General features: G+C 42.8%; 1 protein-coding gene across 7 annotated transcripts in view; it reads left to right on the forward strand.

The window, feature by feature from the left end:
- The first annotated feature begins 6236 nt into the window (after positions 1–6236).
- Positions 6237–18780, forward strand: part of triob (trio Rho guanine nucleotide exchange factor b) — a 71765-nt gene continuing 59221 nt past the window's right edge. For 3 of the 7 annotated variants that reach the window (XR_009119880.1, XM_058052915.1, XM_058052922.1), the window contains exons 1-2: positions 15356–15707; positions 16203–16256. Coding sequence is in view for 4 of the 7 variants with exons in the window: in XM_058052915.1 (XP_057908898.1) it covers positions 15602–15707; positions 16203–16256 (160 nt within the window). In the remaining 3 variants the exon portion in view is untranslated. Of the gene's footprint in view, positions 6940–15355; positions 15708–15747; positions 15977–16202; positions 16257–18780 lie in introns of those variants that run through there. The other 4 variants (XM_058052917.1, XM_058052919.1, XM_058052921.1 and 1 more) reach the window with 4 other exon arrangements.

Raw genomic sequence — 18780 nt, forward strand, 5'->3', positions numbered from 1 at the left:
GCCGCTGCTTAGTAACACAGGAACACAGGAACACAGGAACAGGTCAGCTCATAAATTAGGTGAAACCTGGGTTAGCACAGGGTGTCGCCCGCATTGCAATTCTCTCATTTAGCCTTTTGGTGCGAATGACGAGAGACAAGATAGTTAGGATTTTGAACCATTCTGTTCTGGGGTGGGTTCAGTCGGCTACAGATCGCTTATACCAATATGCCAGTACTGTAAAGTACAGCAAATGTATTTGACCACTTTCTTGCAACTGAATGTTAACCAGTGGATTTTTTTTTAAACAAAAACAATCACTATATGCAATATAGGATGTTTTTGTTTAAAAAAAATGAAATCTGCTGCCCTCTGGTCATTGTGTTGATTACAATTAACAAAAAACAAGCAATGACACAATTTCATATTGACATCGCAACAGCAATCGCTAACACGTAATGTTTATAGCGAGACACTTGTAACTCACATGTGTCAGAATGAAAACGTTAGCTTTTTAGCACGTAGGCTATTCCCACACAGCTACTTTGCATACTGACACACAAAACTAGATAGGGAATTATGAAGTCATTTTGCGGTTTGCAGCGTGACAAACATATGCAAAAAGCATATTTTTCAAACATTTTCAAAAAGCATCCATGAGCAGCATCCAACAATGGACAGTTGGACTCCTAGGCGCGGGTGTCACAATAATGGCCTTTCCATCGACAGTACGCCCACACCAAATGTATGGCCAGAGGTGAAGCAGGTGAGGACGGCAAAAACTATACGTTTAAACCTGACGGTACATTAAATTAGCCTTTAGCGCTCATGCCGTTAATGGACATTCACATCACACATTAACCCCATTAAGCCATCAGATGCTACCAACCGCTTCACTGCTCCCTCTTATTCTTCCAATTGTGCGAACAACCAAGTTTGCCCAGCAGCAAACAATACAGATGTAATGGCGGGAGGATTATTCAGTCAAAAGTCACCACACAATCCAATTATAAGATTCCAGCAATGATGTGTGATTTCCATGCAACATACTGTATAGAGAAGATAGCGCTGGCAGACCAAAGTCATAACAAGTCCAGCATTCATATGCTGGCAAATCCGACCCCTGAGATAAGCTATGGGGACGGCAATCCCGATTAGAAACAAACAAAGCTTCTTCAATTAAACAGAAAACAAATATAAAATATATTGCAGTGGGACTGTCATACAGTGTAGCCCGTAACTCATCTAATATGAGGTATTTACAATTAGAATTTAGTCTAAGGATTTAGTCACATCTTTACAAGAATATCAAGTCATATATGTTGCACTCATTTCAATTAGTTCATTAGTTTGCAGCTATTTTTTACTTGAATTGCAATTATTGGGATAAAGCCCCGTAAAAGTAGTACATAGTTCTCCTACCTGGATAACCTTGGAGACACTTTGTTTCCAAAGCTTCCTCCCAAACACCTGAGACATGACGGGTGACCTCCTCTACAGGAAAGCATTCACACCTCATTTGCAACTAGACAGAGGGGCGCATGTCATGGCCGATCAGTCACCATGTGACGGCTTTTTTTCGGGGGGGAGGGGCAAAATAGATATGTAGTCATCCCTTGTTCCGGAAAGTAAGTTTCAATATTAATAACCTGAATATTTATGTAGTTAGATCATTAGATCATGTTTAGGACATTTTAAATGCAAACTTTCTAAACATAATCAGAGCCCTGTAGACATAAAATAACAACCCTATAGTCACCTTTACACTGTAGTTTTCTCTTAGTTTATCTACGGGATCACTACAGGGATATAAAAGACGGCTGCCGCTAGCATTAGCAAGCCACTGCGGTAAATAATAAATGGAATGTGGGAGGAAAGACGAGTACCTGGAGAAAATTCCACACAGAGGTATTATTGTGACAAATTCATTTGGAGGACTTTTTGGTTTTATTGCTAAGAAATAATTCCCCATTTCACCTTCAACCCTCTGCATTGTTTTTCACCACAGGCTCCTTATAGCGCTGAATATGTGATTTAAAGCATGTAAACATACAAAACGTGGTGTTCAGATGGCGTTTAGATGCTAGTTTATAACAAACCTCATTTCAAATACAGTAAAATGAAACACCCGCCTGATTGTAACATACTATTGCCCTTCAAGATCAGCTTCTTTGCTATAAACACGTGATCAGTTCTGCTAAATTCCGCATCATGCATGACAAATGAATTACATTTGACCTTGGAAACCAAGCTGTCTGAAACTTCCGAGCTCTTGGGTCACCTTACCTCATTTTGATATTCTGAGTGCAGCATCGCTCTTGCCCTTTCACACTGACACTTCTTTTCAAGTCAGTCCGCCCTCTTAATTGGCTTCGTTTTTCATGACATCAGAGAATTAGGGCAGCCGACAAAGACGACGCGACAGAGAACAAGCGGCTTGGCTAAACTGGGAGGGCAATCAGCCTTCTTATTAGCCATGTGAGAACGCTTGCTAGCCTGGAATTATGTGTGTTCCTGCTAAACGCACACTGCTAACAGGATAATGCGGTGTTGGATGACTGTCTGTTGGCCAGGTAATTATCGCAGGCCTGCTCTCGTCTTACAGTGGGATGGGGGGAGGCGGGGACGAGGAGCCGTGGGGCTGGAGATGTTGACTTGCTGGTATACGTTGTTGATTCACAAAAGAAGACAATATCAATACACCAAGGCTTTTATGGCATCCCATGTCACATTATGTTATTGAATAATTGATTTCTAGTGGGTTTTTACTAGAATTTGTTGACAACAATACCTCTGTGTGGAGGTTGCATGTTCTCCCCATGCGTGTGGGGCTTTCTCCAGGAACTGAATGTGAGTGTGGATGGTTTGCCCAGATGTGCCCTGCCATTGGCTGGCCACCAGTCTGGGGTGTACCCCGCCTCTCACATGAAGTCAGCTGGGATAGGCTCCAGCATACCCTTGTGACTCTAGTGAGGATAAGCGGCATAGAAAATGAATGGATGGTTCAAATGCTTACATTCACTAGTGGTTGCTGGTTGCATTGGAATGTGACTGACACTCTGAAAAACCTGCCTGTGAGGTTTTGGTGACATGTCAGCCAATTTACCACTTCACAGGGTGCGCTTTGCCTGCGCCAAGACTAGACCGGACGGGTCCGGAGCCTTGTATGACAGTTATTAAAGTTTTTATTGGTATTTTTGATGATGAGCGGAGTAACAAGGTAAGTTGTGAGGTGTTTCGGGCTCACGTTGGGCCACGAAATACTAAAAAATAAGATGTTTCCAATATATTGGTCCTATTTTAATTGAACCTCACCGCACGAGTGAACATGTACCGCATATACACAATGTACTTTCATCATGTTTGATGATGATGCAAGTTTTTCTGAGGAAATGTACCCTGACCCTTCAGTCAACTGGAACCAAGTAGTCATAATTCATGTTGAGGGAAATTGCTTTTTGTCCTTAGAATGGAAGCAGGTGCATAAAAGGTAATTGTGGAACAAGATTTATGCCCTCAAACAAACACACACACACAAATAAAGTCCCACATTGACCACCCACCAATGAATATGAAATCCCATTGGTGTTCCCAGCAAACCACGTGCAGCCGATGAGGAATAGCGCTCCCTCTGCTTGGCCGTGGCTGACAGGTTTGTATTGAAAATAATCATTGCCAAACTTTGCATTTAAAAGCAGTTATTTCATCAATTATTCAATACGCCATGACTGAGTTTCCATATTGAACTGTCAGCTCGTGAGCTGCCGTGAAACAGGGAAGTGACTTTGAATTATACATGCAATGCTGAGATCTGAGAGGGAGGAGAGGAGGCTTCTCACTGAGGCTGGGATGGATTTTGTTTTAAACTCACTGGCCACATCATTAAGTACACTTGCACAATCTAATGAGCCACAACAGTACAACAACTTGAGTATAGTAAAACTGTCAGGGAGGGGTGAGAGAGGCCTTCATTTCAACGCAGACCTACCAACATGTACACATTTATAGTAAACAACATGCAGTTTGACTATTGAATGTGCTTGTTCAGTCTGTGCAGTACAGATAAATGAATAAATATAATCAGTTTCTCTACTATTTCAGATGGGGGGGGGGCATTTGTGTCCCTAAGGAGGTGTGGGGGCCATGGCAGAAAGTCATTAAGAAGCCCAGAAGCCAAGTATAATGTCAGTCAGTCTGCAGAGCTCCAGTTGTCATATTAACCTGTGACTATGCCGCCATCTAGTGGACTCATGCTGGCGGTGCACCGGATCGTTACACTATTTCAATCATCGCAAAGAGGCCAAAGTGTCTTGTAGTGATTCTCAAAGCAATTACCGCCCCCCTCCGCCCCCCCAAAGGAGAAGTGAACTGAAAATTAAGTCTAGAGTCTCTCGATTACAAAGAATTACGGACATTGATTGAAATTCATTGTTTTGTGGTGGAGAACTCCCCTTGGATCTTTTATTGATTTGGAATGAATGCAGGTCTTACAGGTAGGCCTAACTTTGGCATCTACTGTTTGTATGACCTTTTGTTTATGATATTTCCTTTTATGCATGGCTATTTTCACCTTCATTTAATGATTTAGCAACCAATTCACCTTTCCTCCCAAGGTCATGGCGTCTAAAGATAAGCAAATACATTATCACATTATATATAGACCTGTTCTAGTGTCCTGGTAAAGAAGCAAACAATGCAAGTACAGGAATGTGAAGAAGACATTGAGTGGTAGGGATGGGGGGGGGGGGGGGGTAGCATTTTTGAATGTTTAACTTGTACTGCAAACATGCACTGAGCACTTTTAATTTATTTGTTGAAGTGATGGTGATAAAGATATGAGTATATAATTCATCTTTGAATAAAATTATCTGGTTTTACTTCATTTTAATTGTAGTTTTGATTAGGTTTAAAAAAACAACTCGATTAAAAAATAAAGTATATATCATTAAATGTACTTTAAGTATTTTTCATGCAGTGCCTACATTGTTCGTTGTAATTGTAATTGGATAGCAGTTTTACCAATATGATAAGGAAGTTATGGCATTCCATAAAAAATCAGTGTATGTACTTTTGACCGAGAAAAGGCGCTCCTACCTGCAGTTCTTTGAGGGACTCCACAGGCCCACTGGGCTGGCTGCTTCTGCTCCTGTAGCTGACCTTCACCTGACGACATGTGGAAGACATCTTGCTAACATGCCTCCTTCAAATCACTTCCACTTCTCCACGGCTGTTGTTTTAAACGCTTAAAGATGTGTGTGTGTGTGTGTGTTGCTGTGCAGGCACCGTGTGTTGTTAGTGGTTACCTAGGCAACGTGGGCAAGGAGGGGGGGGGTCAACATGGGGGCTATTTCAACTTTTAGAGAGTCGTTGGTTGTCTTGTGAACTCATGGACACATTCACTGGCCATAATATTAGGTACGCTACACGCAGAGTGAAATATTTCAATAATTATCTTTATAATGTTGACGATTATAACTAATAAAACCTATGAAATGTTGATGGAAACACATGTCATTCTAGGGGCTGCACAGTGGAGCTCCCCCACCTTAGTAAGGATAAGCGGCATAGAATGATTGGATGGATGGACATCTCCTTCTCCCTAGGTCGGTATACATAAATGTATAAATGTGTTAAAATGTACAGCACTGTAAAAAGTGGTTGCCCCCCAAGGGTAATAACTGGTTGGACCGCCATTAACAGTTGCGATCAAGTGTTTGTGACGAGTTTCTTACAGCACTGTGGAAGAATATTGGCCCACTCATCTTTGCAGAATTGTTGTCATTTCGTCACACTAACACTGCGACGTATAAAAATAGACATTGTTGTGGCTTTTCAATTGCTCTGGGATTATTAACATTCACTGGTGGTCTTGGATTTGACCCCCCAGTACCCCATGATAACTGTATTCTACTGGTTCTGAATTGAATTTCTAAAATCAAATAACTTTTGACAATATTCTAACTACTGCGATGCTCATCATTTAAATGGACCAATTGTGATACAGCATGACAGCAAACTCAATGTACTTTCTACCTTAAATATTACACATTTTAAATGAACACATTTAGGAAGTATAAGCTTCATATGCGATATAAATGTATTAATTGAAATAACAAACATATTTACTGCCATAATGCTTGTTAGTGTTGTTAGTAGTGCTGTACCTGCAACAAGCAACTACAGAAGTCCACCACTAGGTGGCAGCAGCGCACTTTACGCACGCAGAAGGTCCGAGGAAGAGTGGTCCGGAAGAGAAGTGGGTTAGATTTGTGGGCCAAATGACCTCATACTGTGGCATCATCTTCCTCAAAGCCGACGAGAAGAGAAACCCCCCCAACACCGAACCATGTTCGAGCCCACGAACGTTCGGACTCCGAAAAGCTCAAAGTCACCGCAGAGGCCGCCGTTCAATGAGCGGCTGGGAAGGAAAAGCACGCAGACACGCCCACGCAGGCGATAGCGGCATCAATGAGCTCATACGGAAAGGCAGAAGAACGACACTCCCTCACGGCCCGCATCAGCACCGCAGTGACGTGGGAGGGGGGCCATAAGCAAGAGTGGTGCACGATGCGCCAACCCCCCTCCTCCCCCTGAAACGGAATCCCAGGATATCCCACCCCCAATCATTTCCAATCCTCCTCCCCTCTTTTTTAAATCCACCTTCTCCTCTTCCTCCCTTCAACTCGGGAGCGCCGCCGCTCGGTCGTGAGGATTTCTCCCTTCTCGGTCAAAATGGAGGAGGAGGTCTTTGGCTTAGTGAGGGGAGCGACGATTTTACGGTCGGATCGACTCCGGTGAAAGGCTCCGCTTGGCTAGTGCGATAAGAGCCGACACCGAATCGCTCCGGTTTGTGGATTTCTGGCGCTATTTGCGCACAGGAGAGCGCAGCCATGAGCGCAGGAGAAGGGCTGGATGAGGCTGCAAAGGACGCCGCAGACGTAGCGGCGTTTTTCAAATCCGGTAAGTCGAGAAGGGGCGAGTCTGGGCTTTTAAGCAGGGGGGGTAATGACAGCGGGGGGATCGGGCCCACGGTGAATTAGAACCATAACGGTGAGCGTACATGTGCCCGTTGGCCACATTTTAGCCCCCCGGCTTGTCTGCTGGGTTTCGGACACGAACGGCACCGTTAATGATACATCAAATGTGCGTGACGAGGAGCTGCGTGGCCCTGCTCTGAGGTACACTCAGGTGTGGGTAACTGCAGCGTGAACACGTTATGGATCCCGACAGGATTGATCACCAAGGCTTTGGATCGGGACAGGATGTTTCCTGATCCCCCCCCCGGATAACGTATACGTCATGCATCCGTGGGCCCTTCGAACGGTGGCATCACGATCACAACACCAAGCACAGGCCAGCCCACTAACAATGCATCCTGAACGTAAACACGTTTTATGGGGCCTACCCTGGCGTGACATCATCCACGCCGCGGTTGTTGTGATGGTGCTTGTGACAGCTATAATCATCTGACTTGCAGCTGCAGGGCTGCAATACACACTAATGGGCAAACCTGCCCCCCCCCCCCAACCCCCCCACTGACGAGGAAGCAGCTGCATGAAACACCCTCTATGTCAAAGATAGTACTGTCCACTTTTGATTTACAGTGTGTGTGTGTGTGGGGGGGGGGGGGGGGGTTGCATATTTGCACTGGAGCTGCACAAAAAAATCTCAACTGACTAAATTGTCAATGATGGCAGTTAAATATATTTTACTTAACAAGGCCCCCCAGCCAAGTTTGCTTAACTGCCCTGTTGCCAACCCCCTGATGGTTGACACCTCGCTTCACGAACCTCACCGGCAGCGTCTTATCGTTCTTTATTATCCTTCGCTTATACGTTTTTATAACGCCCGATCTCAGAGACATATTTTTATTTATTTTTTTGCTCAAGAGACAGAAAGAGGTGATGACGCAGTTGCACCCCCTCACTTTTACAGCAGTTTTAAACCATAGAAACGGCCACTAGGTGGCAGGAGTGCATCTGATGTGCGAGCTGATGTGTGAATTTGAATGGAAGAAACAGTGACAGCAAGGAGGAAGTGGAAGAATGTGGAGGATTGTGGGCGTGCAGGAAGTAGCGCTTTGTAGGGAAATTCACGCCCCCACACAGATGTCACAGAGTTGTAAATAGTTCATGTTGTTATATTTGTAAATAAATTGTCATTTTGACGTAAAACGACCCATATTTGTGTTGTTTATGGTCGTATGGCTGTTTAGATATTTCAGCTGTCACAAAAGCGAATACAAAATCTGTCAAAGTAAAAGTTACGCTTCAGAAAAAGCAGTTTTTCTCACTATTTTAGTTGGGAACTGATATTTTCCTGAAGCTTACCTATGTTCTACTGCTGATTGTCACGCCAAAGTGCATTGTGGGGGGAAGGAGTGATGGGGACCGCCACCAGTGGTCGACCCCAAAAGAAGCAGCTGTCTCCCCCTCTCACTCAGCTGTTTGACTCCCTGACAACTGGTGCCGTTGGGTCTTCTGTGTGTTGTGTGTTGTGTGTTGTGCATGGTCGCACATTCATGACGTACAACATTTTAAAAGGCTGCATATTGGCATATTTTGGAAAATGTGCTCTAATATTCTCCACATGAGAAATTAGCATCGTTTTGATATTGTCATCAGAATTGATTTTGATGTCGTTACAGTTGCCTGTATTCGTGTATTTTCTTGAACTTGTGTTTTATAAGGCAAGAAAGGGGGCACAGTTAAGTTGGACGGTTTGGATGTTTGTACAGCACCAAGCACTGCTCATACAGTATTCATGATGGAGGGAAATAGGTTATGGCATCAGGAAACTTTAATAAGAGACTATTATGCATAGAATATATTGAAAAACAGATTTTTATTTAAAGATGGAATGGCACTAACTTAAAAGGGAAGCCTATAATCGTCAGTTGTTGGTCATATTCTGTGTTGCTATATGGAGATGGACTTGAGGGAATGCAGCAAATTAAAGTTGCATTCATTCAGTCACAGCCTTTAATGTGCTTTTCATTTGACCATTACTCTGTTCTGTAACCTAATACACTGAAGCCATGCTCTCCGTATTCATCAATGCAAACATGGTATTGATCTTCTCAGTCGGTATCCTGATCCATCATAGAGCCAAGTGCTCTCTACTTCTACTAACGATGCATTGCGTGTCCGACCGTTATTCACCTACCGTATGTTAGGCAGAATCATCTGCCACTGTTTAAGATTACAGACATGTGACATGTCATAATATCAATAATACATTGACAGTATTCACATGCATAATTTAATCTAAAAAAACATAACATCGCAAATCATCAAAAGTGTTACCGCTCATGATGTTTTACAGGGCAAAAGCACCTTCTTCGCCAACTACAGTCCGTTTGAGTAGGAGTCTATCCGCATGACACATCCTGACTTTGCAATATTTGCCCACTCCTTTTGCAAAAGTGCTCCAAATCTAGCAGATAGCGGGGGCCTCTCATGTGCTCTTTGGGCCATCCCACGTACTTTGAAGTTGGATTCAGGTCTTGCATATGACTTATGGTGAAACATTTATTTCGTTGATTTGGGTGAACGCTGTTTGATGCTGAGCAAAATGCCATGTATGGAAACCAGCAATACCGCTAGTCGTCGCTACTTTGTACTGATCTTGACTCCATCAATTCCAGCTGACTTCAGGCTAAAGGCAGACTGGAGACCCTGGACTCGTGGGGGGGGGTTGAAAAACACAATGAGTGGTAATGGATTCCATGACTGTTATGTCAACCAGTACACTACAATGTCTTCATTAGGGTCATGTGAAAGCTGAAGCCTATCCCAGCTGACGGGGGGGCGGGTGACACCATGGATTGATCACCAGTCAGTCACAGGGCACACAGAGACAGCCAACGATTCACATTAGAATTCATTAAAAGGCCTTTGGGTAATTTGGACTCAACATTTGGACCAGTTAGCCTAACATGCATGCTTCTGGACTGTGGGGGGGTGCCAGAGTACCAAGTAAACCCATGTAAGCAGACTCCACGCAGAGCCAACCCAGATTCCCTGACCAGATGCAGACTGAGCTGCCAACCACTATTCCTTCCTGCCGGCCCCAATGATGTATGCGGTAAAAAAGATTATTCAAGTGCTTTTTGATGGACTTGTGCTGGTATAAAATACATATTTACCCAGAAACCAGGGTTTTCTTATTTATTCAATGCCTGTGCAGTAGTATAGTTCCACTTTACATGGTCTCTCCAGCAGGCACCCTTAGTGCTGCCAGCTTTTTGCACACAGAACTCTCGACACGCAGCTGCTCAGCCGAGTTGATCCCAAGCAATGTATTCCCAAGGCTCTGATTTGTCTTGCTCGTGTTTTTCTTGGGACCCGGCGGCGCTTTGCTTGTCAGCGATGGTAACAATGTAGCTATTGGCACCACCAAACAAACAGACCTCCACGGAATGAACGACTTTTCATCGCCAAGGTTAACTGACAGTCAGCATCAGTGGAGTTGAGCGTGGTGAGTTTTCATCTCCATGTGTCTTAATTTACTTTACCTGACCTTTACCTGACTTTACTCTTACTCTACTTATGAGTATGTTTACATGCAGTCACTTTTTAAGGTCAATAGTCCAGTTTCTGAAACACTCGGAATAAACCATTATTCCTGTTTACATGGTAATTGGAATCATTCAGGATATCCCAATCAGAACAGCGATGCCATTCCTGCTCTCTGTTTGGGTATTTTCAGCAAACTGACAGAATGCACGCCTCTAAGTCTGCCAAGATATCTTTCCACTCCAAGTTCACCATCTTTAGCTCTGTTAATTTTAAAACAAGCAGACAGTTTGGATTAATTAGATCTTTAAGATGACCTCCATCAAATGTGTTTAAACCCAGTGGAGGGAGTCTCAAGGTAAAACTAAAAATAACTTCCTGGTGATGCACATTTTCACAATCCGTTTCTTTTAATGGTCTCATGAGTGACGTCTAATGGAGTTACTGGGTGTGTGCAGTAGCATTATTCTACAAAACGGCATTGTGAAATTGAATTGGCGTCCAAGCGAGTGGATGCATAGTGCAATAAGATCAAACTAGTGTCAGTCCATCTTAAGCTACGTGTATCCCCATTGGTGCCTTTCCGAACTGGCCACAGCACGGTGGACGTCAGCATTTGTGGAGACTCACTTTTGCCCGTCAGACCAGTTCCTTTTCTGGCCTTCATGCACGATATTGCAGACAGGCTTTCAAATGTGTGCCAGTCTGCAGTGTTGAATAATAGATTGTTCCACATCAAGGGAATAATTTATACATTGGAGCATAAGGTTTTCCTGTGCTTTCACTCAATTTATTCAGGGTTATTTTTCATTTCATTCCCATATGTGGAAAATACGGGGGCAATGTCCAAAGGATGCTTTTTATACCCGAGCAGACTTGAGCGCAGTGCATATGGCGGGAACGACAGCCTTATATATTTATATATAATATAAAACGTTTTTTGAAGAGACGTGTGTTTGAAGAGACAAACAAGCTGTCACCCATCAAATTACAGAGTTGAAGTCCGAGTGGACCACGCCTTGTGCAAAGCAGGCATCTCGGCTTTTCATGAGACTGAACTCCTTTGGAACTCAAGGGCTCGTCTAATTGCCAGTTGGTCAGAGTTAAAGACCGAAAGCATGGATACGTTGCAGGAACCTGCGTGTACGCTTGGCTTTATCAGAACCCCAGAAGAAGGAGGTTTGGAGGAAGTCTGTCTTTATTTTTATCTCGAACATCCTTTTTTGTGCGCTGTATTTGCCATCATGTCTTGTATAGCCTTTTCTGAATTACTAACCAGGCCAAACATGAAAGCACTCTGACAGTCTGCTCAACTTATTTGGAATTTTAGATTTCCAGCAGGGCATTAGTTCACCGCTCAAGGCTTGCATCTATGCGACTGTCACAAAAACAAGTGCATTCTGCCTGAATGTTTTGAGCTCCTTTTTCCAAAAAATCCTACCTTACCTTGCCTTGCTTAGTGAGAATGAGTAAAGTCAATACATCAGTTGGTCATAAATGGCAAACAGAAGCAAAACTGTTTGGCTAGCATCCTGGATGTTAGCAAGAAGGAGCAGTTAGTTTCGTAAAGCTCCAACGGTTTGGAACCACATGTTGGAATTGGTTGTTTGCCACTGTGTTTATTATCGACACGTTTCAGGCCATGCTGATCAATATCGACAGTGATTCAACCCTTTTGAGTGGTCAATTATTGATGAGTTGAATACCTCATGTCGTTCTGAAGACACGGAAGCCTCATTATTAAATATGTTGGTGTGTTTACCTTTGCGGGCATTTTAAACATTTTACAATTATTGATTTGTAATGCTTCCGACAGAATGCTTTGGAATGATTGAATAAATGCATAATGTTCCCAATCATCTATAGATTTAAAGCCACTTTGTTCCACAAATATATCAGGATCAAAAGTATGAAACAATTTGTTGAAATCTTCCAATGGAGATTGTCAGCTATGCAATATTTAATGTAACAGTCATTCCCATGTAACAGTCATGTTACATCGGTGATTGTTATTTTCTCCCATGGCCCCTCTGGAGGACAGAAATGTTTTTGCAATACTATCAAGAAACCAATATCTATTTTACGACAAATTCATACATGTTGGCAGGTCTGCACTGATATGTAAAGCCCACCCTGCCTGTCACCCCCCCACCCCCAACAGTTCAGTTTGAAAAGTAGTGCTGTACATGAAAATTAGCTGGCATCCGTATGTTAATATTAAAGAAAGCCAGTCGGTAGACGATGCATTTGTATTCATTCTAACAAGGTAAGCGTATCAGGATAGCCTCATTACCTCACTCACATAGCCAACGCACGAGCACAGAGGTATAAATCACTACATCCCACCCACGTCGCCTTGGGCTCTCAAAGTAAGGACGAGGGGGATGGAGGAATGATGCGTGAGCGAGGGATGGGTGCTAGGAGGATTGGGAGGGGGTCATAAGAACAGGCTGCAGGCTGGTCTGTGTCTCCTGCAAATCCCCCATCTGAAAATAGAGGACCCTCGATCGGTTAACTGCCGACTCCCACCGCCGCTATCCTGCTTTCATTCCTTTCATCACCTCTTCCAGGCGTCTCCCACACAGCCTGTCGTCATTACCTCATCCCTTGCCTCCGCTATATACTGGATATGCGGTCAATCATCTCGTTCTGCAATATTTCGAAAGCCTCATACAGTCAAATGCTATTGGCAGTAAGATGCAATCTTAAATGTTGTAGTGAAGAAAAATAAACATGGGCAGCAATTTAATTAATTCCATGAATATATGAAACAGTTTGGAGGTTTGTTGTTAATTTGTTTTCTTGTTTCTTCTTGGATGACATGAAAAATACACAACAGATTCCCATAAATGAGCAAGAAGCGGTTAAATTTTGGTGCAAGCCTGGATCGAAGTGACTGAAATTTGGAATCTCCACCCGTGAAAAAAAAAACAATTTTAGTTTGTTTCAATGTCAGTCAAACATTATCATAAGTTCCATATGTGATGGCTTTAGTCAATGAAAACAAACATTTTGTCTAGTTCAGTTGAAAAAAAAAACATAAATTATGTCTAAGTATTGGAAATTGGATGAGGAAAAAGACAAATAGGGGATACAATCAGTCTCTCTGTATAAAACGTAAACCTTTCAAGGTGTACAGGTGAATAGAAAACCAAATGTAGGTAGAGCACATCTTAAAAACATCATTTACACCTCGCTGTCATTCTGTCACTCCCTGTCGCTGAAATAAAGGCCGCAGGAAGTCCCGTTGCCATGGTAATAAACTGCCACCCATTGGACAGCAGTTGTAATTAAGAGAAAGTTAGCCCTCCGCACGGCTAACGTTACGTTGGTAAGGTACATTAATCTTAATCTCGCTGATTTGTGCTACGTTAAGTTTACCTTGTCGAGGATCTTCCGCTTCATTTGGGAGGAGATGATGCAACTCGTAACGTGCTGCCGTTACAACGGCTACGCCTCACAGTGCCAAACTTGCACTTTCGCCACATTTTATGTCTTTTTTACATTTTGTTTTCCAACTCTTTTGTTGTATTCTTTACACCCTTGCTGTTCTGAATCACAAGTCCACAAAACCCTCTACATGTTGCTGACTCGCGGCCTATGCATTTTTTATTGAGTGTGACTGCTAAATAACCCGCCACGGTGCCAAGGAACGTCGGCATGTTGTTTTCTGCATGTCAAACTATAATTATTCTTTTGTATGTATTGTTTGTTCATATTTTTAGATGTGTGGAACGGATTCATTAGTCTTGCATTGTTTCTTCTGGGAAAAACTGCTTCAGGTTCAGTACATTTTACTTCTCGTCAAATTCATCGATAACAAAAAGTGAGGTAGCACCGTGCATTCTTTGTTGCAGTCACAACAGTTTTTAAATGATAGTCATTTTTTTTTTACATTTTAGCTTTTGTCATACTTTCATTATAAAAATTTATTTAGATTTTGTCGACTAAATTTCACATTTATATCGCCTAAAATGACAGTAGATGTAGTTTAATAAACTCTAAAGGATAAGGCATTAAAGTTTACACCAAAAATATTTGTCATTGAAACGAACACGCTGTGTGATTGGCTGGCGACCAGTCCAGGGTGTACCCCGCGTCTTGCCTGAAGTCAGCTGGGATAGGCTCCAGCATACCCTTACGAGGATAAGCTGTATAGGAAATGGATGGATGGATAAAGTTAACCCTGCTTTGGTGTTATTTTGTTATTTTGTCACAGGATGTACAGCATCCCACATGTGCATGCCCGTTCTCCACAACCTAATCCAAGGAATAATCTAGGTCTCAATCCACACACTTATCCAAAATGTTCAGTTCTTGGTTTTCCCTCAGTAACAACAAAACAAGTCCAAGTGATCTTGTATAACTCCCGCAGTACACATACGCCACATACTGTAACTTATCCTGACCCCAAGTGTTGTTTGTCTTTCATATTGTATATGAATTCTATGTGTACTCAAGCCATTCCTTTTTTATCTGTAGGGTGCTTTTGAAACAGTCAGACATTTTTCCTTTTTACTGGAGCTTCTGTCAGACGTCTCTGACGTGTACTTGTGATTCCAAGCCAGGTACATGCACTTTACTGCCCCTCTCTGCAATCACGGCATGCTTTCTCTGCTCCAACAAGAAGACAAGTTCTTCTTTCAGAGTAAAGCAAACTGCTTTTGGGGGTTGGAACTCCACTGGAGTTGTATCTGCATGCACTACATGTGTCAACTCGTGCTGCCGAGACTACTCTTCTTCTGTCAACAGCTGTGCACGGCCTGTCCAACACAAGCTGCGCTCTCTCCGCCTCTTCATTCCCTCTTGCTTTGAAGACAGCAGCAGGCTTTGATCCGTGTCGCGTGAACACTGCCAGCCCACTGCCAGCCCACTGCTCCTCTGGCTTAGAGAGGCTAAACTGCCGCTCGGCCTTCCCTGCTCCGGATAAAATAGGTTGGGGATCAAACGTGGTATCTTCCTGTATAGGCTTGCACCTAGAGCTAGCCTCCATACGCCTTGCATAGACGTGTATACTACCGGACCGGACGCCGTACTCTATGAAATAATACATCCAGGACGGGAACAGGTGATGGCTGTAATCTGGCAAGGCGGCAGCATATGCCATGCTGTTCTTCTCACAGAGGAGACCTAAGCTGCTCTTCATCCCTGCTTTCTCTCTCGACTATCTCGTGCTACGACCGTGTCCTACTGGCGTGACCCAGAAACAGGGTTTGATACAAAATGTCCGTTTGTCCAACTAGACCGTGTCCGCGGTGATGGACTTGGGTAATATCAAATAATGATGTTAAGTTCAGGGTTAAGTAAGCAAGCTGTATTGTTGTGTCTTTCATGTTCCTGCTTTGGCAGCGCAAAGCTGTTTTAAAACATCAAACAAGCATGCTTCCTGTCAAGTCTGATTATTTATTTGAAACATCTCGTCTCCGTGAAGAGGATGCTCCGGGGAAAACAGATCAACTGCATCTGCTGTTGCTTAGATTGTATGCAGATATTCATACAACGTGTTGTGTGTGTGTGTGTGTGTGTGTGTGTGTGTGTTTGTGTAAGATAAAGTAGAGCCAGGACTCATGGTGGCACTACAGACTTGATGTTTGCCTTACGGAGATGAGGATATCGAACATTTCAACTGGCCACCGATGTCTAGCCTTACTGTTGTGTTATTGTCAAGTCGCAGGATTTAATTGTTTGTATCTTTTGTCTTTTTAGATTTCTCACTTCCTAAATGTGAATCCAAACTAGATGGACCTGGCCAGACCTCAGGTAGGATTCATCTTTGTTCGACTTACTTAGCCAGCGAGCTAAACTAGCTTTATATCCACTGCTTGGAAGATGTCCATGCCCTCGTATCAGTGATTACAAAATGGATTACAATCACCTTTATTGGTTTAACATTCAACAGAATGAAACTGGGATTATTGTGGTTAGGTCAATTCCACACTTTGATGAATGATGTGTTTCTTGGTTTGATTATGGTTTAATTTGATTTGAACATGCATCAGGTTACAATGGAATGCATCACATAATCAGTTCAGAGTTCCACGTGTCCAAAAGGAGTAGGAAGAAGCAAATCTTAAGGCTTTCCTGGACTAGTAGAGAGTCTTACTAAATCGGGAGTAAAAGTTGACAAATGAGAAAAAGCCAAACGTTAGCTACGGAGCAAGCAACGTTATTAAGTTCAAATGTCCACAAGTGATGGCAATGTTTGAAATGAAAGTGGGAGGCGCCCATAAACAATAACTAATTACGGTCAAGACAAAAAGGGGAAGGAACTAAATCAGAGACAAGACGTAAGAGCACGGACACGCAATGTGTACTTGTGTTTAAAGCAGTACTATGGTTTTATATGTGTTTTTCTAATTTAATAATTGTCATCTATAAATTAGATGAGATAATCCAGTTCACTGTTCCATGTGGTATTGGGGATGGGATTACAACAACCAATTCAATTAATTAATCTATCAATTTGATTGACCCTTTTACTTTTATGCCCATCTTTATAACGCATGTTGCACTAAGTATAATAAGATGTGGCTTTTATTTTTTTTAGAAACTGGTCACAGATTGTCCTTAATGAGTATGGGTCTGGGTCTTCTGACACAGATAATCCAGTTTAATCTCCATTAGACTAGACTAGGAATAAGAGTTTGGGAATGTTGCTTCTTTCTACAGTGATGCTGGATAAAAATGGTGTTTAGCAGTAGATAGAAATGGAGAGTGAGACGGCAGACTCGGTATCTACGATATCTAAGGTATCTACGATATCTAAGGTATCTACGGTATCTATGGTATCTACGGCAGTTACTACCATGTAGTCGGTGTTGTGTTTATCCCAGCAAAGGCCATGTGATTTACACGGTTTTGTCCTGATCTTTCCAAATGGGTCATCCAGAGATAAACATTTTACAAGACTTTTTTTTTTTTTGCCAGTCTGACAGTCTGACCTATTAGTCCCAGTTGCCAGGATCTGAGCGTGGCTTTAATAGGACGTGATTGGACATAGTAGCCAAATCCCGTGCACAGGCCTTCTGCCCAAAACCTCTTGAGTTTCACCCCCCTCGGTCAAAATAAAAAAGAGGGTTAAAAGTGTATCTTAATTTGGATCAGACAGACATTCCAAGCCTTTCACGTTGAGTTTGAGGTCATGAGACTGCAGTGAACAAGATGAACAGTGAAGAATATCGTAGTGTTGATTTTGCGCTTAAATGCCTGAAGCTTCGTTGCACCTTAAAGCAGAGACACCAGGGGACGAAACATCTTAGAAACAGATGACAGATTCACTTTTTCTCAATGTCTGTAATGCTATAATGTATGCCAGCCATGCGCTTGACAGTGTAAGAGATGCTGTATAACAAGCAGTAATCACTTAAAGTAAAACTGCACTTGGTAAACATGTTACCCAGCATCCACAGTTCACAAAATCAGTTATTCATGTTTTAGTATTCCAAACATTGCAAGTTACTATTTTTCAGTCTTTTTGGACTCAACATCTACCCAGTCAGCACTTTCTGTATATCCTTCTCCCTGAATATTCCCTTTCTCTTTGCACAGCTGTTTTTGTGGAGCATTATCATTTTGACAAAAAGCATTTCTCTTCATGTTGTGGCCCAGCTTCTTTGGGTCCTTGTTTGTTTCCTTTAGAAGATCTGACAAAACCTCAGCTGAGTCCGTCCTGTTTTTCAGTCCAAACCAGACTCGTCTGCCCAACGTGTTTTTCAAAACACTTTTTTTCCATTATTTTATGAATGCTCTCCGGGGGGTCTCGCACGGGGGGCATTTTGCTTAGCCTTGTTATTAAGATAGATAGATACAACATGTTCTTGTGCACCCTTGAAAATAATAGCTGAAAATGCATTCATTTGATTTGGAGACACTTTAGTGTCGTGCTTGCATTGCGGTCTCGCACCAGAAAGACGACATTCCCTCCCATTGTCGAATCTGTTATTGTTTTGGTTTTTTGTGTGCATCAACACTAAGGAAGGCCTTTGGTTACATGTCTGTTTCTTGCTGGTGCAGTGCATCATTAAAAGTGTTACACAATATTTTGAGCGCGAACAACACAAGTTGTTTTTTAACTCAATCAATCCCAGCCATTTTCAAAGGTCCGCCCCTCTTTGGCCATTTTTGGATGGATGCATGAATGCATGGATGGACGGATGGATGGATGGATGGATGGATGGATGCATGGATGGACGGATGGACGGACGGACGGACGGACGGACGGACGGATGGATGGATGGATGGAGTGCGTACTTTGAAATGCAACTAGGGTGAACTACTCCAGCCC

Source organism: Doryrhamphus excisus, chromosome 17 (assembly GCF_030265055.1).
Source record: "Doryrhamphus excisus isolate RoL2022-K1 chromosome 17, RoL_Dexc_1.0, whole genome shotgun sequence".
NCBI lineage: Eukaryota > Metazoa > Chordata > Actinopteri > Syngnathiformes > Syngnathidae > Doryrhamphus > Doryrhamphus excisus.